General features: G+C 51.8%; 1 protein-coding gene across 1 annotated transcript in view; it reads right to left on the bottom strand.

The window, feature by feature from the left end:
- Nucleotides 1-3,780: 3,780 nt before the first annotated feature.
- LOC102462801 (adhesion G protein-coupled receptor E3-like) overlaps nucleotides 3,781-23,925 on the bottom strand; it is a 41,989-nt gene continuing 21,844 nt past the window's right edge. The window contains exons 9-21 of the mRNA XM_089774868.1: nucleotides 20,378-20,481; nucleotides 19,216-19,299; nucleotides 18,330-18,507; nucleotides 16,326-16,445; nucleotides 14,680-14,870; nucleotides 13,116-13,286; nucleotides 11,382-11,576; nucleotides 9,818-10,053; nucleotides 8,905-8,971; nucleotides 7,717-7,808; nucleotides 6,697-6,865; nucleotides 5,887-5,976; nucleotides 3,781-5,374 (exon numbers count right to left, since the gene is read on the bottom strand). Coding sequence (XP_089630994.1) covers nucleotides 5,369-5,374; nucleotides 5,887-5,976; nucleotides 6,697-6,865; nucleotides 7,717-7,808; nucleotides 8,905-8,971; nucleotides 9,818-10,053; nucleotides 11,382-11,576; nucleotides 13,116-13,286; nucleotides 14,680-14,870; nucleotides 16,326-16,445; nucleotides 18,330-18,507; nucleotides 19,216-19,299; nucleotides 20,378-20,481 — 1,703 coding nt within the window. The 3' untranslated portion in view covers nucleotides 3,781-5,368. The remainder of the gene's footprint in view (nucleotides 5,375-5,886; nucleotides 5,977-6,696; nucleotides 6,866-7,716; nucleotides 7,809-8,904; nucleotides 8,972-9,817; nucleotides 10,054-11,381; nucleotides 11,577-13,115; nucleotides 13,287-14,679; nucleotides 14,871-16,325; nucleotides 16,446-18,329; nucleotides 18,508-19,215; nucleotides 19,300-20,377; nucleotides 20,482-23,925) is intronic.

Raw genomic sequence — 23,925 nt, 5'->3', positions numbered from 1 at the left:
CCCCCTCCATCTCCTCTTTTCTAAGCAGAAAAGTCCCAGTCTCTTTAGCCTCTCTTCATATGGGACCTGTTCCAAACCCCTCATCATTGTAGTTGCCCTCCCCTCTCCCACCCTCTCTCTTCCCCTCTCCCACCTCCTTTTCCCAGTCTCCCCCACTTTTGTTCAATAAAGACAGATTCTATTTTTGAACACAATTGTCCTTTATTTTGTACATCAGGAAGGGGGGCTAGGGAGGGGTAAGTGGAAGGAGGTAGGGAGGAATGGGGTACGAGCCCCCGATGGGGAGGACTGGGCTGGCTCTGCGGGCTTCTGGTGGTGGAAGCTCTCCTGCAGCCCCCCAATTGCCCCCTCTCCCCAGATGGCAGCCTGCGGCAAGTGCAGCCGGGCTGATGGCCGAGTGCTGTGATGTGCCCAGTGTGGGTACTCCGGGCAATCCAAGCCAGGACTGCTTTGCAAGCGGGGCACCCCTGAGAATTGTCTTTCCGGGGTGGGGGTCGGGTACCTTTAAGCACAGCCCTCGGCTAGCCTGAGACAGCATCTCCACGCTCTAAGTCCTCCTCTGATGCCCTGCTGGCACTGCTTCCGGCCATCCTTAAGCCTGGTTCAGGGTCCACTTAATGTGGACATGCTAGTTCGAATTAGCAAAATGCTAATTCGAACTAGTTTTTTAGTCTGGATGCGTTAGTTCGAATTAGCTTAGTTTGAATTAACTAATTCGAACTAAGTTAGTTCGAATTAGCGCTGTAGTGTAGACATACCCTAAGTCATTTAGGGTGTGTCTAGACTACATGCCTCCTTCGACGGAGGCATGTAGATTAGCCAGATCGGAAGAGGGAAATGAAGCCGCGATTAAAATAATCGCGGCTTCATTTAAATTTAAATGGCTGCCCCGATCTGCCGATCAGCTGTTTGTCGGCAGATCGGGGGAGTCTGGACGCGATGCGCCGACAAAGAAGCCTTTCTTCATCGGCACAGGTAAACCTGGTTTCACGAGGCATACCTGTGCCGATGAAGAAAGGCTTCTTTGTCGGCGCATCGCGCCCAGACTCCCCCGATCTGCCGACAAACAGCTGATCGGCAGATCGGGGCAGCCATTTAAATTTAAATGAAGCCGCGATTATTTTAATCGCGGCTTCATTTCCCTCTTCCGATCTGGCTAATCTACATGCCTCCGTCGAAGGAGGCATGTAGTCTAGACACACCCTTAGGTTGCTCTTTCTGTACCTTTTCCAAATCCAATAGATCTTTTTCAGAAGGGGTGACCAAATCTGCAGGCAGTATTTAAGAATTGGGCACACAGTGTCTTCATATAGATGTGATATGATATTTTGTCTTCTGATCCAGTATTTTCCTAATGATTCCCAATATTGTTAGCTTTTTAGTTTTTAGACTGACGCTGCACATTGAATAGATGTTTTCAGGGAACTATCCACAATTATTCCAAGATCTTTTTCTTAAGTGGTAACAGCTATTTTAGATTGCATCATTTTTGTATCTATAGTCAGGTTTATATTTTTGCATGTGCATTGCTTATGAACACTGAATTCCATCTGCCCTTGTGTAGCCCAGTCACCCAGTTTTGCGAGATCCCTTTGTAACTCTTTGCAGTCAGCTCTGGATTAGTTGCTGTTTACCACATTTTCAAGAACATTTATAAGTTTAACAGCAGGAATCCAAATGCAAATCCCAGCACCACAACTCAGATTTCTACTCTTTCCCCCCTTATTTTTTGAGTCATTCAAACCCCAACTTACCTGAATCCAGTCTCTGAGGCTTGGGGCTCCCCACAGCATTCGGGAGTCCATACAGGTGAGGGGTTTTTTTGTTTCTTATTTGTGTGCAGCCCCTGACTGATTTTTCTATAGATCAGTGGCCCTGACCCAAAAAAGGTTCCTCACCCCTGTTTTAGGTGGAGTACCCAGCAATGTTTTCATGATGATCTAACACCCCTTCAGTTACAGGAATTCCCAGCTTCTGGTTGTTTTTACTTGCCCTGTCTCCCTCTTTTTACAACAAACTCCTTGCCCCAAAGGCAAAGCTGCAATCAGCTCAAACTCTGTTGCATTTGAGAACGGCCTCTGGAGTCAGGGCAGGCAGCTTTAAGCAAAGTATGAAATCCAAGCATGAAATCCAAATTTCAAGTATGAAATCCAAGAGTTCAAACCTTGGGGTGGTCTACTGCCCCCTAACTCCCCATTAATGGGACCCTTGGAGGCAGCCCCTCAGTCAGGGTTACCATCCCCCCTCAAAGTCAGGCCTGTGAGGCCTCTCAGCTGGAGGTGTCTCCCTGGGCTGGGTCCTCTGTCCAGAGCCCCTATCACTTTCCCTAGCTGCAGGCTGCTCCACACCCAGCTCCGCTCTCTGCTGAGCTGCCTCCAGCCCCCGGCTGCTTCTCTGGCCCCTCTGGCTCTGTGGCTGCAGCCCTGCTTCCAGCAGGGATCTGCTTTTGATGCTGTGTCTGGCTGGCCGGCTCTGATCCCCTGCTCAGCTCCAGCCCCTGATCTCTCCTGAGCTTGGCCCCACTCTGTCTGACCAGACAAATCCAGCTCCCATGGGACCCTCTCCCCTCGCCTCCTGCCCCCTCACTAGCCTGCTCGCCCTATCAATCAGGCTGACCTGGAACATCAACCTCTGCCCATCGCTCCTGGGGACTGTCAATCTCAGGAACCTGATTTCCCATTGACCCTTCCCCCTACCTTCGGTACTGGGGGGAGTTCACCAACCAATCCCCTTCCCCATCCCTCACTGAGCTTTAGCCAGCACCCAGGCCCCTTACACCTACCCAAAGGCCAGAGGAGCTGTTGGGGGAGAGGGGCCGCAAAGGGGACAATTGCCCCATGGCCAGGTGTGTCTAAGGGTCCCAGAGCTCCTGGAAGCCCCTATTGCTACTGTGGCAGTGGCTGGAGCCCTGGGCCCCTTTGAATCGCTGTGGGAACAGCCAAGCACTGCTCCATGTGGTTTTGAGGGCTGGAGGGGGGGAGGGGAGGCATGATGCTGCACTCTGGGCAGTGCTAAGGACTGACTGCTCAAGGCCCCACCCCTTCTGGGGGTGCGAAGCCGGCCCCCACCTCACACCTTCTCCCCAGGCGGCTGCGGGGATCACGTCTGGGTACCTAAGCCAGAGGGAAAGGACCTAGGGAGAGCTCAGCCTTCGCCCTTATGCAGCATATTTTGTCAATAGATCTCAAGGGGCTGCGAGGGCCCAGCGCTCCGGCAAGGAGAAGCTGGCAGGGTGGGCGCTCGGCTGCAACTTCTCCCAGCTGGGCTCCTGGGGCTCTCCTGCGGGCTGCCTTGGGAAGCAGCAGGAAGCCAGTCAGGTAAAAGGGGTTGGCTGGGTCCACGCTCAGTGTTGCTCCAGCCTCTAGCCCCCTCTCCTCTGTGCCCTTTAGGGATGGGGGGCTCCAGCCATGGGTACCCAGAAATCTGCAGCTTTTCCCCTTCCTCCGACAATCAGAGAGCAAAAGCAAAGTGCGCAGCTTGTGCCTTCCTCTAGCTCCTGGCTGCCCAGGGGAGGGCAGAGGAGGATGCAGCAGGCTGTGCACTTTCCCTTCACTCCCTGATAGTCAGGGGAAGGGGGGAAAGAGCAGCAGTGACCCAGTATGTGTGGCTGCATCACCGTGCCCCTCACCCCTACACACCCCCGCACTCTACCCTGACTTCTGAGCCCCACAGTCCCCAACCCTGACTTGCACACACACACACCACACTCCCAATCCCCAGCCCTGCCCCCCTGCTCTGCCCCAAGCTCCTACCCTGACTCCTGCACCACCATATCCCCAACCACTACCCTGAGCACCCCCTATAACACTTACTCTTAGCCCCCCACATACACAAACTATCCCATATTACATTTCTTACATGTACTGAGCCCCTCCTGGGGGGTGCAATATGACAGTACTTGAAAGAAACATACAATGCTTTCACTCCTGGGGCCCTGGGCTGCCCGTTTGACATCTCGCTCACAGCAAGTGCCATAAGTCATCTCCTCCCTGGGGAAGTAAATCTGGCTCAGGTTAGAACTGGCTAAGTTCAAGGGGGACTAGGCCATTTTTAGCTTTTAGCCAAAACAGCTGGGACTGGCTCCCTCGGTAATTTCCCTGCTCTGCTCTCTCCCTAGAATGCATCAGAGACAGGTGGCTGGGGGAGATGGGCCATGACTCTGACCCCTATGACCATTCTCATGGGCTTTCGACAATCCTGTCCCGAGGTGGGGAGGGGGCTGGTGGCAGCAAGGGAGCTGGCTGTGGAGCCAGGGCCTTGCGCCAGGCTAAGGCCTGACAGCTGGGGCAGAAAGGCTGGGATCCAGCACAGTCACACCCTGTTAATGGCAGAGGGGTAGCAGCAGGAGGTGCAAAACAGCGGGGTCAATGGCACAGGTGAGGGGTGCCCACTGGCCCCAACAAGAGCTTGGGCAAAAGAACCGAGCTCTGGCCCATTGCTTCCAGGGGTGGGGGCCCTGGTAGCAGAGCAGACAGGACTCTGCAGGGATGCCTAGGAAAGCAGGGCCAGTACTGAGAGCGCTGGCTAGATCCCTCAGGCACTCCAGCTCTCAGTCTGCACTTCCCCTTGTAACCACTAGGTGTCTCTTCAAATCCTGGCTTGCTCTAAGCAGTCATGGCACAGGCAGTGCTGGCTACACTGAAGTGATGGGGCAGCACCACTGGTTATGCCTGGCGGCGCCCCCTGGTGTCAGGGAGCCCTAGGAGCCGCATTCAGATGGAGCATTGTGAGGATTCGGGGAACGGTTGCTTGTTCCCCATTTCCAGCTGCTAGAGGGAAAAACAAGTGAGCCAGAAAACTTTAGGGTGTAGAAATAAAATGACTCGAGGAGGCAGGTGAAATCAGGCATTCAGAGTGAAACTCACTGTACAGTACCACAAATGAACCCTGCACAGATTCCAGGGGAACAGAGGGCTGGAAAAATAATGATAAATACAGAGAAAGGAAATTTCAGAAAAGCAGTAACAGTCCCAAGCTGGATTAAGTGATAGACGCTACTGGCCCATGACGAGGACTCTGGCTCCCGGAAACAGCTCAGGTCTCTCAGTTCCAGTCCTCATGGATGCAAAGAGGAAACTTGACAATGTGGCGGGAGTGCAACTGTTTTAACACTAGATCCTACAAGCCAGTGATAGAAGAACCGAGGATTCCTGACTGCGGGGACCCCCAGCTCTAATCCTCACCTCCTCCTCTTCCCAGCCTGCAGATTTAACCCACAATCACACTCCCTGCCGAGACAGATGGGAAGCTGGTTTAGAAGTTCTGATCCTGCTGCTGCAAGCATTTTAACAAAGGTGGATTGAAGTCCTGCCAAAAGCTCTTCTTTCTCCCATGGCGCAATAGCAGCTCCTGCTTCCCGGTCCAAAGGTCAGCCCTGCAAGGAATGAGAGACACCGGCATGGTTCCGGAGGGGTGGGAGGGAAAACACAAACTCCCAGGAGAGTTTGGAACACAGCTGAGTGGGATCAGGCCGTCTGTGCATGTGGATTGAACCTGGACTTCAAGCTCCCAGAGTAGCAGATGTCCATGTCTATTGGCATCACTGGTGCTTCCCCCAGTGACAAACCCTGAAGCCAGCTGCACTGGCGCTGATCAACGTCTCTCCTGTCCCCACCGCTTGCTGGCAGGGACATAGCCAGGAGTGGGCCTGGGCCTACCCACTTAACATCCAGGCCCACCTGCCCACAGCTCTGTCTCTGTCCCACTGCACTGCAAGGGCTTGCCCCTCTCTACCCAGGGCTCCAGCCGGGCCAAGGGAATAGGGTCAGGGGAATCCAGAAGAGAACCCACGAGGCCTGACTCCCAGTCCAGTGCTGAAACCCTGGCCAGATCTAGCTACACCTGGTGATGGCTCAGTGAAGATCTCAGGGCCATCGGCTCTCTTACCACTTTGCTGCTGGTGGCTAAAGTAGACATGGAGACCTCCGAGTAGGACTTGGATTTTCCGGTAAACCATCGCTTGTATTCCTCCTGCACCTGGAGTTGCAGAGACAGACAGTGGTGTCACGCTGCTAGCACATGGGAGATCTCTTCTCTCAGCGCCTTAGCCCCATTTCTAACATGCCCGTCACCTCAGCATCTCAGCATTATGCAAATTAACAAGAGCCGTATTTAATCCTGCTTGATAAAAGGGACCTGAGCCCTGACCCAGCCTTTGGGGACCATTTGCAGTCAACCACAGGGAGACTTCCAGCTATTTATGTCCCCCCACCCCGCTGTGCCTTGGGACAAGTCAGAGCAGCCATGGGGTTGCTCTAACACGCTGCTTTCTCTAGCAGCAGAAAATACCCTTAATGCTTTGCACCCAATTCTCCCCTGCAGCTGAGGCAAAGCTTCACAGGAGCTGTGCATGGAAGGGGATTCTCAGGACGCCATTTTCCCCAGCAGGGGAGCCAGGCAGATTGTTTCAGGGAAGTTCTCCGGGGAACTGAGAGGCTAAGTGGTTTGACCAAGGAGCCGACAGCACCGCAGGGAATTGTGCCCAATCTCCTGAGTGCTAAGCTTGTGATCCAGCCTCTGGGCTATTCTTCCTCTCTCAACAAGGGGCATCTTCAGTGCTCTGCTACTGGGGATCCCTGGGGAAAAGGCTGGGGGGATCTTGCCCAACACGCTCAGTGAAGCATTGTTAGCCCGCCCTGCTCTCCTGTGGAAGGGGCACTGCCAAGTCCAGGAGGGGACGAAGGGCCCTGGGGGTACCTGGCGATTGAGGAGGCAGTGCACCAGGAAGATGAAGACCCCCTGCAGGCTGTTGAGGATGGTGAATAAATACGCCATGACTACAGCGGCTGGGCCGGTTTGGAAGAGACCGAAAATCCACGTGCAGCCCAGAATGAAGACTTGGGCGATGGCTTTAAAGGTCAGGAGCCTGGAGAGAGGCAGACAGAGAGATCCCATGATGGCAGCCCTCTAGGAGCAGCTGAGTCTGGAGGGTCCGGGCTGAAATGACAAATGCCTCCAGAGAGCCAAGCTCTGTCATTCCCCCATATCAGTGTGAGAGCAGCTGGCCTAGAGACTTTGAAAGGTCAATGCACAAGCTGCTCCAGGTGAACAAAAGAGCCAAGCCTCACTAAGAGGGGTGAGATGGATTTGGACCCTATTTGGCTAAGGCAAAGGGGGCCCTTTAACATGCCCACTTGCGCAGGGGGTTTAAATCAACAGATCTCAGAGAGAGACAGAAGATTCCATCACCGGAGGGTCTGTCCATCTTGGCTTCACAAGAGCATCCAGCTCTGCACAGAGTGTGTTCCAGCGCCTTGTCCACTCCTCGACTGAGGGACACAAACAATGGGGTGTACAGCACCATTTTGAGGGACAGCAGCTCAGACTGAGGAGCCCCAAGACCTGGCACAGCACCCAGGGTATGTCTACACTACCACCCTAGTTCGAACTAGGGTGGTAATGTAGGCAACCGGAGTTGCAAATGAAGCCCGGGATTTGAATTTCCCGGGCTTCATTTGCATAAAGCCGGGCACCGCCATTTTTAAATGTCCGCTAGTGCGGACTCCGTGCCGCGCGGCTACACGCAGCACGGACTAGGTAGTTCGGACTAGGCTTCCTAGTCCGGACTACCGTTACTCCTGACTCCCAGTTCTAACTATTTGACTCCACTCCACACCCACAGCTGAGGACAGAACCCAGAAGTCCTGACTCCCACCCTGCCCCCTTCCCTTTACTATTGAACTGTCCTTCTCAGCTCTGCTTATAAGAAAATGTTACCTGGTGTCTTTGAGGGTGGACACTTCAGAGTTGAGACTGGAAAGTTTTCTCTGCAGCATCCAGAGGGTTACGGCGAAAAGGACGGAATTGATCTGGAGTCAAAGCGGAAGGGGGGCAAGGAGGTCACTCACCCTGATTTGTCTCAGGCACCGGGGAAAGAATGTGACGGGCATGTGTGTGTGTGTGTGGGGGGGGGGGTCTTTACATGAGAACAAGCAGAAATTGTCACCATCAGCAAGAGTGTTGCTATTTGGTATTATTATTCGGCCAGCTCTCCAGCTAGTGCAAATCAGCACAGCACCACTGAAATCACTGGAGCAACACTGACTTATGCCAGCAGAGGATCTGGTCGGATAACTAGATGTCCCAACGGGAAGTGTGCTAATCCTCTTTGCACAAACTGGCTTTCACAGGCTTGAGCTGGGAGCTCTTATGGCTACATTCCCCACTGAGCCAAAACCCCCCTGGGCATAGACTCCTTTGAGGTCATTAGCATTAAACCAGGGGATGACTGTGACTGTGACAGGGGGGACCAGGCCCTAAACTCCTCTGCTGGAAGCTTGTGGCCTTGTCATATTCCGCCCCTGAAAAGAAACCACAGAGAAGTCCTCCAAGCAGCTAGAGTGGCTGCAGAAGAAACCAGCCAATCAGGAGCCAGGAAGGCCCTTTAAAAGCAGCTGGAGACCAGCACAGCAGTCAGGGGCTCTGGTGCCCTGCAGGTGTGCAGCTGGGATTGGCTGGCTGAGAGAGCAGCAGCACCATGGACAGCTCTGTGTGGGGAGCGATTGACCTTGGATTATGATGGGCCCTGCTAGATGTGGAAAGCCCTGAGGTAAGGGCAAGGACATTGTCTCCAGGAGGGGAAGCCCTGGCAGCACTGCTTTCTGGGAGTGGGGAAACAGACTAAGAGGGAGGGGAGCAGAGGGCACAGACGTGGGTCCCAGTCAAATGTGAATCCTGGGAGGGGTTTGATACATATGGGGTGTGAATCGGCCGCAGCGGGGAGTTGCCAAAAGGCTTTTAAAAGGAGAGAGTGCAGGCAGGTGTATTCGGCCAAGGGGGAGCTCAAGAGTGGTAAGTTCTGCCCCATTACAGTGACCCACAGTGCTTAGCAAGAGAAGCCAGGCAGAACTCTAAATCTCTCTATGCTGAGGCAGGCAGCAGCACCAAGCCCTAGTGGATACCTACCCCCACAATGACACACACCGGCCCCAGGAAACTCCAGATGAACCCCCTCTCCATGCTGAGCCAGCAGCTACAAGCACAAAAGGTGAAAGGTTTTGGGGCTGTTCTCTGACTTCTGTCACATAGGAAGTCAGACACATGGTTGCTGCCTTCTAGCAATAGAATCTGTTAACTTTAGTCATGGTCATCCGCAGAGGCTGGACGCAGAGTGAGAAACAGAACTTGGGTGTCCTGAACACCTCAGTCAAGTAGAGGCCAGAAGTTCATTCATTCACTCATGAAGGAGAGTCAGCAACACAGCTGTTGAGAGAGACACCCGCTGGGTGGGCAGGTGGGCCTGGATGCTAAGTGGGTAGGCCCAGACCCACCCAGGCCAGAGCGCCTTTCACTGGGCAATGCCAGGACACACGCATGTGCAGACAGTGCTGACATAAGATTGGACTGATTGTCTTCACTCCCCTTTTCCCACTCAGCCAGCGCCAAAATAAATCAGTGGAGCTCCTGCTGGCTAACTGCCTACTCTTCACTGGACTTATAAGGCCCCTTTACTGCAGGATCTAACAATCTTTACTCAATTTTCTATCACACTGCTCCAGAAAATTTGAGGCAAAAGAGATTAAATATTGAGGCAACTTGCTATATGGGGAAACTGAGGCATAGAGCAGTTAACTGGTTTTCTTGGGGTCCAGGCTAGGACTAAAACCTGGGTCTTCCCTAACCACTACACCATCCTTCCCATCAGGCCTGGCCAAAGGGTTTGCGGGGCCCAAGGCAGGATGCTGGGAGTGGGATCCTGGGCCTGGCCAGTGGATGGTGACTACTCAGCAGCGCTGGGCCCCAGCCCGAGGCATTTGTCTTGCTCGCCTTGCGCTAGGGCTGAGCCTGCTGCCCATGTTCCAACAGCTCCAGCACTCACATCTCACACCTGCCGTAGCCGTTTGGCATGACAGCAGCCGAGAAAGCCACCACCAGAGCAGGGAATCCGTAGCCGAAGAGGCTCAGGAACCACATCTTGGGGCTGTGGGTGCTGAAATAGTTGACGACCCCGAGGTTGCGCACGGTGAGGAAGAGCACAACGGCCTCCAGGAACATCCAGGCGAAACAGGCCAGGAACAGGTAGTGCAGGAAGCCAGCAATGACGGCACAGCCCACCTGGGGAGAACAGGGGTGGCACATCTTTCATTTCACAGTCTCTACTCAGCATCCCGGGGCTGGACCCACCAGCATCATAGAATCACAGGGATGGAAGAGACCTCAGGAGGTCACTGAGTCCAACTCACTACCCAAAGCAGGACCAAGTCCAAGTAAATCATCCCAGCCAGGGCTTTGTCAAGTTGGGACTTAAAAGCCTCTTAGAATGGAGATTCTACCACCTCCCTAGGTAACACATTCCAGTGCTTCACCCCCCTCCTAGGGAAATAGTTTGTCCCAATATCCAACCTAGACCTGTCCCACTGCAATGTGAGCCCATTGCTCCCCGTTCTACCATCTGTCACCACTGAGAACAGCCTCTCTCCATCCTCTTTGGAACCTCCCTTCAAGTAGCTGAAGACTGCTCTCAAATCCCCCCTCACTCTTCTCTTCTGCAGACTAAATAAGCCCAAATCCCTCAGCCTCCTCTTGTAGGTCATGTGCTTCAGCCCCTTCATCATTTTTGTTGCCCTCCCCTTGACTCTCTCCAAAACCTTCCTCTAATGGGGAGCCCAAATTTGGAATTAATACATCAGATGTGGCCTCCGCAGTGCCGAATAATCACTTCCCTAGATCTGCTGGCAATGCTCCTACCAATGCAGCCCAATATGCCATTAGCTTTTTTGACTACAAGGGCACACTGTTGACTCATATCCAGCTTCTCATCCACTGTAATCCCCAGGTCCTTTTCTTTGAAACTACTACTTAGTCAATCTGTCCCCAGCCTGTAACAGTGCTTGGGATTCTTCCGTCCCAAGGGCAGGACTCTACACTTGTCCTTGTGGAACCTCATCAGATTTCTTTTGGCCCAAACCTCTAATTTGTCTAGGTCACTCTGGACCCTATCCCTGCCCTCCAGCATTGGTAGCTCTCCCCCTAGCTTAGTGTCATCTGCGAACTTGCTGATGATGCAAGCCATCCCCTCCTCCAGGTCATTAATAAAGATGTTGAGCAAAACCAGCCCCAGAACCAATCCTTGGGGCTCTCCACTTGATACTGACCGCCAACATCTCCACCACATGAGCAGGGGTTTGCCCCATTGTCTCTCTTTAGCCTTTGAGGCTACCATGAGCCACATGCCCAACAATCTCTCATTCTTTAAAAAAAGGTCAAGATCATTACCCCCATTTTACAGATGGAAAAACTGAGGCACGAAGCAGGAAAGTGACTTGCCAAATGTCATAAATAGGAGAGCAAGGACTAGAGCCCAGGTCTCCATACAGTGCTCTATCCACCAGGCCACACTGCCTGCTACCTGAGGCACTATGTTGGGATAGGAAGCACTTTACCTGATGCCTGGTACTGTCCACTGCCGTGAGGAAGAGAAGATCGGCCACAAAGAGGCAGAGGCAGAGCTGCAGGTGGATGGAGGTGTTGACGTTGCGGATGGAGCGGCACAGGAGGAAGGTGAGGATGGCGAGGAGGAGGCACAGCAGGGAGAGGGCCAGCCCAACGTGGGAGATGAGGAATAGCGGGAAATCTGCCTGTTGGGGACGCAGGGCAGATGGCATGTTAGGAGGTCACAAGTTCTCAAAGCTCCTTCCCCACTCTGGCATGATAAATGCAGACATGGGGGCCCACAAAAGTACCCCAAAACCTTATCTTTCCAGGCTTTCATATAAAGCTTCCCCCCAAAATCTAGGTTTTTAAAATCCGCTGCCACCACCCAAGTAATGATAAGAAAACCAGGGAAGAGATCACTTGGGAAATTTCAGCCCTACAGTAAAACCAGGACACAAAAATTAACCAATACCAGGTTAATAAAAAAGAAGAGAAAGACCTTTTATTATCACCACAATACTCCTGTTACAAGCATAATGACTGGATGGAAAAGTCACCAATTGATATACTCATGGGGAATTTCACCATGGGCCAAAACTTAGTTACAAAGGAGAGAAAACCCCATTTTTAAATGCCCAGACATCAGATTCCCTTTCCCAAAGCATAAAACAATAAAACCTAATTTATCTAAACTTTACCCTACTTACAGATAGCGAGGAGTCAGACTCTGGAGACAAACTGTCCAGGGACAAAGGAGGGAAAAAACAAAAATTCCTTTGTCCCAGTTTGAAATTCCTACCTCCATTTCTATTGGTTGAGCAGATACCTGGGTAGGTAAAGTTAACCCCTTAGTCCCCAGGCTGCTGCCCATCCCTCATGATCATGACACGAGTCATCCCATGCAGCACAGTTAATGCAGATGAGGTGCTGCAGATAATCCTGATTCCTGCCCAGGATGGACTGTCACTGCCCTTATGCAGGCTGAGGTGTGAATAACTCTACAGTGTATAACTCTTTGTTTTAACCATGGGGCTCTGGGAGCCGAGAGGATTCCATCAGGACCTTCCTTAGGATTTATGGGCCCTGGCCAGGACTATCAAACTGGTGCCCTAAACCCCGACAACAGCTGGGGGATGATTTTTTACAGATGTGATTTTATAACCTTCAGCAACAAGAATGAAACAGGTTTAAAGCAAATTTTAAACTAAAGTCCCCTCCACTAACACAGTGAAATCAGAAACTGACAGGATGAACCTGGGGCTGGCAAATGCCTGTTCAATGGCTTCATTAGCACCCGAATGGCTCTCACAGGATCAATGTTCTACTAATAGCTCTGGCAGGCTTGTTCACTTTTAAGTTAAGGGGATCCTCTCTGGAGGAAGCAGAGCCACAGACCAGAGATAGGAAGGGGGGGCATTAAGACCCAGTGGTACCTCAAATTTTCAGGTGCCCTATGCTGCTGTGTCTTCTGTGTATGGGTAAGGACGGCCCTCGGTACCATGCCATGGGGAGCTACCTGTGAGCAGCCCAGAATGTTCATCTTGATGGGCCATCGGTGCATACTCACACCAGCCCCTTTGCGCTAACTCTGATGCTGCCTCCATGTCAGATGGGGCTTTGCGTACAACCTTGCCCTACTACTGCCTTGACCTCCTTCAGACTTTGCCGAGAGGATGCCCGGCTCCCCCAGCAGAACCCACAGCTTCATGTTGCAAACCCTGGGGTGAGCACCATCCCCTTACCGTTATCTCCCCCCATGCCATGAGGACGGCCAGGCTGGAGACGTGGTTGCAGTTGCACGTGGTGTGAGTGGCGTTGAAGCGCAGAACCCTGCACCCTGCCGAAGACCAGCTGCCATTCTGGGCCGTGGTTTCCCATGAGACACAGGTGGGCTTCTTGGAGCAGTTGCTTGGCTGCAAATATATAAGTCAAAGGCAGAAAGAATAACATAGGATGGAAAAAACACGGTGCCAGGAGCGTGGATCAGGGTCTCCCATGCCATGAGAGGCAGACAGGCAGAGGTTGGGGACGGGATACACGTGCACCTCCTACTCTGGGAGTCCGTATTTCAGGAGCACGCATGCTATGGAGGAGGATGTGGCTCTCTGTGCGGCTGCTCCCCTCCCACAGCTGCGGAAGACCACCGCAGTGACGTGCTACTCCTCTGACTTTCCCCAACCGCTCCCATAGCAGTGGGGTCAGTGCCTGGGGGCACCATGGGACATGGAGCCACACGTGTCCCTGGGAGAGGGATGCCAGGTAAGTGCCTGACCTCCATCCCTGTCACACCCAGACCCCACAGCACCCTCTCTGGCCCGGCAAAATCTTTAATCTGGCATGCCCCGTTTCCCAGGGTTGCAGGATTAAAGAAGTTCAAGTGTATTGGATTGGGACTCAGGATACCTGGGTTTTAGTCCTGGCTCTGCCACTAGCTTTGACTGAGTCATTCACCTGCTCTGTGCCTCAGTTTCCCCTGTCTCTACACAAAGTCTACGTCTACACTACAACCGTCCACTTCTCTTACTCCTCACGATGAGTAGGAGTTCCAGTGCCAACAGGGGCACCTTCAGCATTTGATTTATAAGGTTTTTATAGGACCACTCAATCAAACACCAGAAGATCAACCGCTGCAGCACAGATCTTCTCCATAGTCTAGCCGTGGCCTAAGATCTTGGTGACAAGGGCTTTCTCATGTGATGGGCCTAGCCTGCCACATGGGGGCGCTGATTTCAGCAAGCACATTAGCACCAATCCCTAACAGGAGGGCAGAAAAGCCCTCTATTACCCTACCACGGACAGTGAGCCAGAGGACAACTATGGGGTGGGTTGTAAGGGCTCCCAGCCCTCTGGGTCTGCCTCAGTAAAGCTGAAGAGACCTTTCCCTGCTCCTCATATTAACCCCTGCAGTGCTCTCCATCCATCAAGAAAAGCGCTTTACAATGGTCACTATGATTAGCCTCATTTTACAAGTGGGGAAACTGAGGCATGGAGCCAGGGGGAGGAGGGGTGGAGTATGGCGATGACGGTCATCCAGCAGAATCAGGAGAAGAAGCCAAATCCCCCACTAGTCTCCCCTGTGTTCCTCTTTGCTCAGCTGAAGCTGAGTCAGACTTCCAGCTCCAGAGATCCTGCGTTCACAATCCCCGAGGGCTGCATCGTGCTGGGGGGAGAACACAGGAATCCCTCCCCACCTGAGAGCTAATTCAGTGCGGCTTCCGCCTTCTTCCCCCACCCCCACCCCAGAGGAGCCAGGCTGCTCCTGAAAAGCCAGGCTCAACCCCAGCGGCCACTCGTGGAGGGACTTACCTTGATGTTCTGGAAGGTGTAGTTCACTGGATCTGTGAAGTTGGTCTTGGTCTGGCTGGTCAGCCAGGCACTCACCACCCTGGAAATCATCCAGACAGCATGACCAGAGGCAGCCTTCTCATCGTGGAAGAAGCTGCCGTTCATGATGATTTCCATGCCCACGTAGGAGGCAAATGCCACTCCAGCCATGCCTGCAAGTGTCCCCAAGGAGAAACTTGGTGGGTTGGCAGCTTCTTTCCCCATGTCCACCGTGGGACTTCCTAAGAACTGCGCAACCCTCCAACCTCGCTCCAGGTGTGGGGTAATGTTCTGCTTCAACGGAGCTGGGAAGAGAACCCAGGTGTGTGGATAGCCACATGTTTACTTGTCAATGCAGTGCAGACGGCACTGGTGACAAGACGGGAGAAGGATCTCTATATACACAACACGTAGGATTGCGTCTTTGGTTTAATACTTGAATGATATAAATGGTGGGTAGCTCTTAAATTCCCGCCAAATTGTGAGACAGTTTTTGGAGAGTCCCCGAGAACAGTCTTCTCAAAACAGAGTCACAGAATACTAGAACTGAAAGGGACCTTGAGAGGACATCTAATCCAGCCCCCTGCCCTCCTGGCAGGACCAAGCATCATCTAGACCATCCCTCACAGGTGTTCATCTAACCTGCTCTTAAATATCTGCAAGGATGGAGATTCCACAACATCCCTAGGCAACTTGCACCAGCGTTTAACCACCCTGTCCTATCATCAGAGGTTAAGGAGAATAATTTTTCTCCTTTCTCCTTGTAATCCCCTTTTAGGAACTCAAACATCTGATATTAATAGAGCTCTCTGGTGAAAATCTTGAGTTTGGGACAAACAAATGAAAGCAAATGTTTGGTTTGAAAATGCCACCGCAATACCTCATGTGAGTTATGGTTCAGGTGCTCCCATTTCTCCTCTATGAGCCTGGCTCCCTGGTTGGACTGCATCTCCCATGACGCACCATGGGAAACATCTAGCCACAGTGCCTCATCGGAGATAAAGTTGGACAGGAGAGCCTGGCTCATAGAGAGGAACGGGAGAATGAGGCAGCAGGCTCATGATTTCAGAATCGAAATATTTTAGCTCTTCAGACAAAAGCAGAACGACTGTCTGGGCTGAGGGCATTTGGAGCAGCCAGTTTTTCCACACAGTGTTGTACAGAAATCAGCCTCTTCATGAGGCTCTGTGTTTTCTTGGCACCCAGTTTTCCACTGAAGAGCCGTGGAGATGGAACAGTCCCTGCCAGCCCTTGTTCTTTATTCTTCTGGTTCTCTTTATTCTAGCAGGCTTGACTAGAACAGAAGGAATTTATATTCGTAGGGCTTAAGAACCAGCAATTGTCAATACAGCGCAGAGGTCTGGTCCGTGAACCCCGTGTCACATACTTCTGCCATCTCAAATCGGATCAATAGTCCATTTAGTTCGATTACCCACCTTGGTCTATATCGCCGCAGAGCAGTGGTTCACCTAAGCTGGAATCTCCTGCTTCATGGGGTTTCAAACCTCCCATACTTTAACTGTGCAAAACTGCCCCTCGGTGGGAGCCCACCCCACCTCACCCCAAACAGGGCCACTGAGAAGTGTCCGTCACACACCAGTCCATGCCCATTGGTGGTGATGAGGTACCTCGTGCCGTTGATCCTTGAACCGTTTTGCAGCTAATCTCCATGCTCTCCTCTTTGGCTCCCAGGCTGACGACAGAGTCCTCCCTGCTGCAGCCGTTCCCAATGACTTTGGTCTGGACATCTAAGGAGAGGGGGGGAAAGCACAGTCTGATAAGCACAATGGCTCCTTAGACTGGGTCCATTGGCTCAGAGCAGCAGGGGATGGCAGAGACAGAAGGAACCATCCAGCTAAGAGAGGAAGAGGTTTTGTGTCATAGGAAAGAGACAGGGAGAAAGTTTCATGGGGGTACTGGACTACACCCCCCAAGGGCATTAGGAACAAGGGGGATTGGGGAGCTGTAGATGGGGGCAGGGGATGAGGCCTGGCTTGAGAATGGGAACTGCAGCCTTCTGCACACTCTGGATGGAGACCCGAGAGCTAGGTTTAGGGGGATGGCATTGTAGTTCAGGGACTCACCTGGGATGCAGGAAATCCCAGCTGAGCTGCCAGGTCCACCACAGACACCCTGTTTGACCTTGGGCAGTCACTGCAGCTCAGTTTCCCCCTCTGTCAAATGGGAATAATGAGCCGTACTTTCATAGAACCATAAACACCAGAACTGGAAGGCAACTCGAGGTTATCAAGTCCAGTCCCCTGCCCTCATGGCAGGACCAACTACCGCCTAGGCCGTAGATCATCCCTGACAGGCATCTGTCTAACTTGCACTTAAATATCTCCAATTAAGAAGATTCCACAATCTCTCCAGGCAATTTATTCTGGTGTTTAAACATCTTGACAGTCAGGAAGGTTTTCCTGATAGCCAACCTAAACCTCCCTTGCTGCAATTTAAGCCCATTGCTTCTTGTCCTGTCCTCAGAGGCCAAGGAGAACAATTTTTTCCCCTTCTCCTTCTAACACCCTTTCACATACTTGACAACTGCTATCATGTCTCCTGTCAGTCTTCTCTTTTCCAAACTAAACAAGCCCAGTGCCCTCAAAAGTCATGTTTTTTGACCTTTAATCATTTTTGTTGCTCTCCAATTTCTCCACATCTTTCTTGAAATGTGGTGTCAAGAACTGGACACAACACTCCAATTGAGGGCTAATCAGCGCAGAGTAGAGCAGAAGAATGACTTCTTGTGTCTTTCTCACAACACTCCTGTTAATAGAGCCCAGAGTCATGTTTGCTTGTTTTGCAACGGTGTCATTCATATTGTTGACTCATGTTTAAGTTGTTGTCCACTATGAACCCTAAATCTGTTTCTGCAGAACTCCTTCCTAGACTATCACTTCCCATTCTGTACATGTGAAACTGATTGTTCCTCCCTAACTCTGCATTTGTCTTTATTAAACTTCACCCTGTTTACCTCAGACCATTTCTCTTTGTCTGTTTACACTGTAAAGGTGTGTCTACACTGCACCATTATTTCAAGATAACAATGTGAGCGTCTACACAGCCATTCCGTTATTTTGAAATAATTTCAAAATAGCAAACGGCTTATTCAAAAATCTGTAAACCTTATTCTACGAGGAATAACTTCAATTCCAAAATAGCTATTTTAAAATCAGGTGTGTGTAGATGCTCCACTGCTGCTATTTCGAAATAGCCCCTCCCTGGCCCATTCTAAGTTATTCCTCCCCAGGGCCTCCTGGGGCTCTAAATGGAGATAGCACGTCTACCTTAGGGGAGCCTGCCTTGGACTCATTTTGAATCTTCCCTGCCGTGGAATCTGGAATAGCTTATTTTGAAATAGCTGTGAAGTATAGACATACCCTAAGCTTTTCACAGCAGAGACCATCTCTTCCTCTGGTTCCTGGTCTCGGCGGAGATTTCTAGGAGCTACCATAATGCTCATAATAAGGAGGCCACAGAGAAATTCACTAACTGGATATGGCACCTGCTGATTGGTCACCAGGCAGGTTCCACCCCATCTCGGCTGAGTCATGCCACTAGTGATTTGCAGCTGTCACCTCTCCCCGCCCTCGTGCCTTGTTTTGTTCCCCTGCAGGCCTGGCTCCCCCTACCCAGCTTCTCCGTCTGGATGGTCACGTTCCCGTTCTTGGTGGAGTTGGTGAAGACGTCCATCACAATCCTCTCCATGCTGTGCAGGACGATGGTGGCCGAGACAGAGAGCTGCTCCGTGCTCAGGTTGGACCAGGAGGACGTCTGCTCCAGGATGGAGGCAAATCCCCCAGCGGCTTTCTACGGGAGGCCAAGCAAGAGAGAGCTCTTATTGGCTGTACTACATTACCCCGCAACTGTCAGCCAATCTCCTGTGAGCTGCTGATGGGCCCTGCCCCTCGTCCTGCCCGAGCTGAGTATCCACCATTGGTTTGTGCCCCCTGGCAATGTCCCCCCTCTCATGGCTGGTCCTTCAAGGTCTCAGCCAGCAACAGGACTCGGGGTTTCCTATAAGGCCAACAGGCAGCTCTGAACGACTTTGGTGAGCCTTGGCTCAGGCGCTACCAGCTCATGCTTCTACAGCCGGGTGTCCCTGCTCTGGTCCGGCCCTGCTGGGGGGCCTACATAGCACCAAACAGCTTTCACTACAGCTGCAGTGGGCAATGATTTTTGATGGGGAGCCCATCCAGGAGTTTGGTAAATGGTCAAGGGCCACACTTGTCTATGGAGGGAGTGTGGTGTCCGGGAGGGAGGTTCGCTGCAGAATAGGGGGATGTGACCATATAATCAAGTAAACGGTTAATCAATAACCATTATCCCTAATGTTCTCGGTTAAACACAAGTCTCTGCCCTGCTCCTGGGGAGCCAGCTGCCACCCCACGCTGCTGCCTCTGTATCAGCTTAAAAGACAGCTTCCAGTGTGCTCCGGCACCCTTGGTTTGACCCAGTATGGCTGTTCATACCTTCTTACATCTGAACACTGCGATCAAACTCCCAGGAGTCTCTTACCTCCAGACACACAGTTGAGTTCTTCTCTTTGCAGGGCTCTCCCAAGGCCCTGAAGGTGGATTTCAGTAAAGTGCAGTAGGCGGCCTGTGCAGGGTGGCAGGAGGGAGCCAGAGCACAAAGGAGAAGCACACAGCACAAATTCAATGTCACAGCTGGAAGGCTGGGCTTGTGCTTAAGGCCTTGGGCTTGGACCCAGCAGCTGGGGGTTCACACTGCAGCACAGTCACTAAGCTGCTTTCTTTTCCAATGCTTCCATTCCCCATCTGTACAGTGGGGCGGCCAATCCCATCTTTCTCACTCAGAGTGTAAGTCTGGGGCGCATGGACGGCCTCTTGCTGTGTGGCTATGCAGCAGCTGACGCAACAGGGACCCTGATCTTGGGGGGCGGTATCTCTGCAGTGCCTGCTTGAAGCCAGAATACTACTGCAAAGGACTGTGGGTGGCAGGAAGGAACAAGGAGGATGGAGGCCAGAGGTTCTGCTGTTGGCACCGTGGGGCTCAGGGCAGGGAGGAGCTATGCAGTGGGCTGGGGTGTTATGCGCCTGAGGGGGCAAAGGCAAAACTGCACCAAAGTGCGCAGCAGGAGCATTAGCGGCTCCCGAGCCTAGGGCGGTGGGCTCCCAGACAGGCCTTTGAAGTGCCTGTTCCCACCACCCGGTCCTGCCTCAGTAGTTTGTCTGCAGAGAGGAAGTGGCCCGGCAGCTAAATTGGTGCCCTCTTAGCATGGAAACCGGGGGCAACTGCCCCTCCCCTCGCTACACCACTGGAGCTATGGCTTCCTATGCTGGGATTTTCCACCCGCTCAAGATCTGACAGTTCTTGCCACTCTCCTGCAACCTGCATGTTGCTGCTGGTTTGCTGGCAGGAAGGGCAGCCTGTCGCCCCAGGGATGAAAATCCCCTCTGCCAAAAATGCTACCTGCTTTGCTGTTGGGGACGGGGCGACAGGCAACACTGACCTGGGCTCAGATTGTCCAAATCAACTCAGTTTTGGTGGCCCTAATGCCAGGTCCCTTAAAAAAATTACTTGCCCAGGAAATGGCAAGTGCCCCTCCCTGGCATCCCAAAAATCACTGAGTGGCTTCAGCCGGGGTTCCCTGAGCTGCCTTTGCCTTGAGCATCCCGAGAACAGTGGGGCCTGGCGACGCTGCCAGGATACCTACATCCTCTGGGGATGAGCCGTGATCTGTGTCCAGACTCTGGTTCTGGGATTTCCTCACCAGAATGTTCTCTTCTGAGAAATGGGCCCGGCACTTTGAAGTGATCTCTAGGAGGAAATGAAATGAACAAAAAACCCTCAATCAAATGTGCAGACTGGTAAATATGGTGGCCTGGTAAATTAGCATTTCCCTGGGCTTTCCCATCCAGAATTACAAAGGATTTAAAAAAGTGCTTGTACAACCAGTGACTTCCAGGCCTAGAATCATGGAATCATAGAGCACTAGAACTGAAAGGGACTACAAGAGATCAACTCTAGTCCCCAGCCTTCACAGCAGGACCAAGCACCATCTAACTTACTCTTAAATATCTCCAGAGATGGAGATTCCACAACCCCCCTCAGCAACTTATTCCAGTGTTTAAACACCCTGACAGTTGGAAAGTTTTTCCTAAAGTCAAACCTAAACCTGCCTTGCTTCAATTTAAGCCCATTGTTTCTTCTCCTATCCTCAGAGGCCAAGGAGAACAATTTTTCTCCCTCCTCCTTGTGACATCCTTTTAGATACATGAAAACTGCTATCATGTCCCCTCTCGGTCTTCTCCTTTCTAAATTAACAAGCCCAGTTCTTTCAGTCTTCACTCATAGCTCATGTTCTCTAGCCATTTAATCATTCTTGTTGCTCTTCTCTGGACTGTCTCCAATTTCTCCACATCTTTCTTGAAATGTGGTGCCCAGAACTGGACACAATACTCCAATTGAGGCCTAATCAGTGCAAAATAGAGTGGAAGAATGACTTCTCATGTTTTGCTCACTCCCGTTCGTGCAGCCCAGAATCATGTTTGCTTTTTTTGCAACAATGTCACACTGGTGACTCAAGTTTAACTTGTGGCCCATTATGACCCCTATATCTCTTTCTGCAGGACTCCTTCCTAAACAGTCACTTCCCATTCTGTATGTGTGAAACTGCATTTGTCCTTATTAAACTTCATCTTATTGACTTAAGACCATTTCTCCAGTTTATCCAGATCATTTTGAATTTTGACTCTATGCTCCAAAATATTTACAACCCCTCCCAGCTTGGTATCATCTGCAAACTTAATAAGAATCTTCTCTGTGCCAATATCTAAATCGTTGTTGAATATATTGAACAGAACCGGTCCTAAAATACACCCCTGCGGAACCCCACTTGTTATACCGTTTCAGCAGGATTGTGAGCTGTTAATAACTAATCTCTGAGAATGGTTATCTAGCCAGTTATGCACCCACCTTATAGTAAACCCATCTAACTTGTATTTGCCTAGTTTATTGATAAGAAGATCATGTGAGACCATGTCAAATGCCTTGCTAAAAGTCTAGGTTTACCACAACCACCGCTTCTCCCTTAGCCACATGACTCATTATCCTATCAAAGAAAGCTCTCCAATTGGTTTGACAATCTTTACAATCCATGCTGGCTCTTCCCTATCACCTTATCATTTTCCAGGTGTTTGCAGATGAAGTCCTTATTTACTTGCTCCATTGTCTTCCCTGGCACAGAAGTTAAACTGACTGGTCTGTAGTTTCTAGGGGTTACTACCGAAGTAAACCTGACTGTTTCCTGATCCCCAATGTGGGTGGGAGTGAGGTGCCTATTACCTCTTGGGATTCACAGCCAGGTACCTTCTCCGGGAATAAGTTAACCCTTTGTCAAGGACAGCCAGAGAGAGGATGATGCCACCCCTCCCCCCCCCCAAAAAACCCTCTAATAAGGGAATACTCCTGTGACACTTTAGATACTAACAAAAGTAGATAGGATCGTGAGCTTTCCTGCTAATCTGATGAAGTGGGCTTTACCCACCAAAGCTCATGATGCTGTCTGATTGTAACAGTCTCTAAACTACCACAGGACAACTCGTTTTTAAAGTTACAGTCTAAAATTGCTACCCCTGTGAGAGCTCTTGTAACTGATAGCCCATTCACCTGAGATAGGGACATAAAGACTCAAATCCCTCCTCTGCATGATGTAGGCCCGTGGGTCTCCCAAACTCTCAGGAGAGAGCACTAACCACTAGGCAGCATGGCTGGTCTCTTTCCAGCTCTGTGGTTGGGTAACACATTGTGACGTAGTGTTGGTACCTTGCTGGGTGCTGGGCTTGGGCTGTGGGTGACCCCCACTGGTTACTGTCTGTACTGCGGCCCAGCAGAGTAGCTGATGGGACGGGGAGGTAACCTGTTTGACCAGTTACCTCCCAGGGGGTACGTCTACACTACAGCGCTAATTCGAACTAACGCGTCTAGAACTAAAAACTAGTTCGAATTAGCGTTTTGCTAATTCGAACTAGCATGTCCACATTAAGTGGACCCTGAACCGGGCTTAAGGATGGCCGGAAGCAGTGCCGGCAGGGCATCAGAGGAGGACTTAGAGCGTGGAGATGCTGTCTCAGGCTAGCCGAGGGCTGCGCTTAAAGGGACCCGGCCCCCACCCCGGACAGACAGTTCTCAGGGGTGCCCTGCTTGCAAACCAGTCCTGGCTTGGATTGCCCGGACTACCCACACTGGGCACATCACACCACTTGGCCATCAGACCGGCTGCACTTGCCGCAGGCTGCCATCTGGGGAGAGGGGGCAATTGGGGGGCTGCAGGAGAGCTTCCACCCCCAGAAGCCCACAGAGCCAGCCCAGTCCTCCCCATCGGGGGCTCGTGCCCCATTCCTCCCTCACCTCCTTCCACTTACCCTTCCCTAGCCCCTTTTCTTGATGTACAAAATAAAGGACAATTGTGTTCAAAAATGGAATCTGTCTTTATTGAACAAAACTGGGGGAGACTGGGAAAAGGAGGCGGGAGAGGGGAAGAGAGAGGCTGGGAGAGGGGAGGGCAACTACAATGATCAGGGGTTGGGAACAGGTCCCATATGAAGAGAGGCTAAAGAGACTGGGACTTTCAGCTTAGAAAAGAAGAGACGGAGGGGGGACAGGATAGAGGTCTCTAAAAGCAGGAGTTGGGTGGAGAGGGTGCATACAGAAAAGTTCTTCATTAGTTCCCATAAAGAAGGACTAGAGGACATGAAAGAAAAGGAATGGGTAGCAGGCTTCAAATTAGTAACAGAAAGTTGTTCTTCACAAAGCAAAGAGTCAACCTGTGGAACTCCTTGCTGCAGGAGGCTGTGAAGACTACAACTAGAACAGAGTTTAAAGGGACGTGAGATCAAGTCATGGAGGTTGGGTCCATGGAGTGCTATTAGCCAGGGGGTAGGAGTGGTGTCCCTGCCCAAGGTTTGTGGAAGGCTGGAGAGGGATGGCACGAGACAAATGGCTTGGTCACTGTCTTCGGTCCATCCCCTCCAGGGTCCCTAGGGTTGGCCGCTGTCGGCAGACAGGCTACTGGGCTAGATGGACCTTTGGTCTGACCCAGTACGGCCATTGTAAGCTCAGGGCTAAGGGTCGGGGGTCTCAGTGGACCCCCTTGATTTTCATGCACACCTGCTCCTGGGTGGCCAGGCTGGCAGCTGTCCTGCCCTAGCTGGCCACCTTCCTGTGCCTAGTGCAGAGATCGTGGACGAGGTCCAGGAAGTC

This window comes from Pelodiscus sinensis, chromosome 31 (genome assembly GCF_052426305.1).
Source record: "Pelodiscus sinensis isolate ZL-2025 chromosome 31, ASM5242630v1, whole genome shotgun sequence".
Taxonomy (NCBI): Eukaryota; Metazoa; Chordata; order Testudines; family Trionychidae; genus Pelodiscus; species Pelodiscus sinensis.
This window is presented reverse-complemented; position numbering and strand designations above follow the sequence as displayed.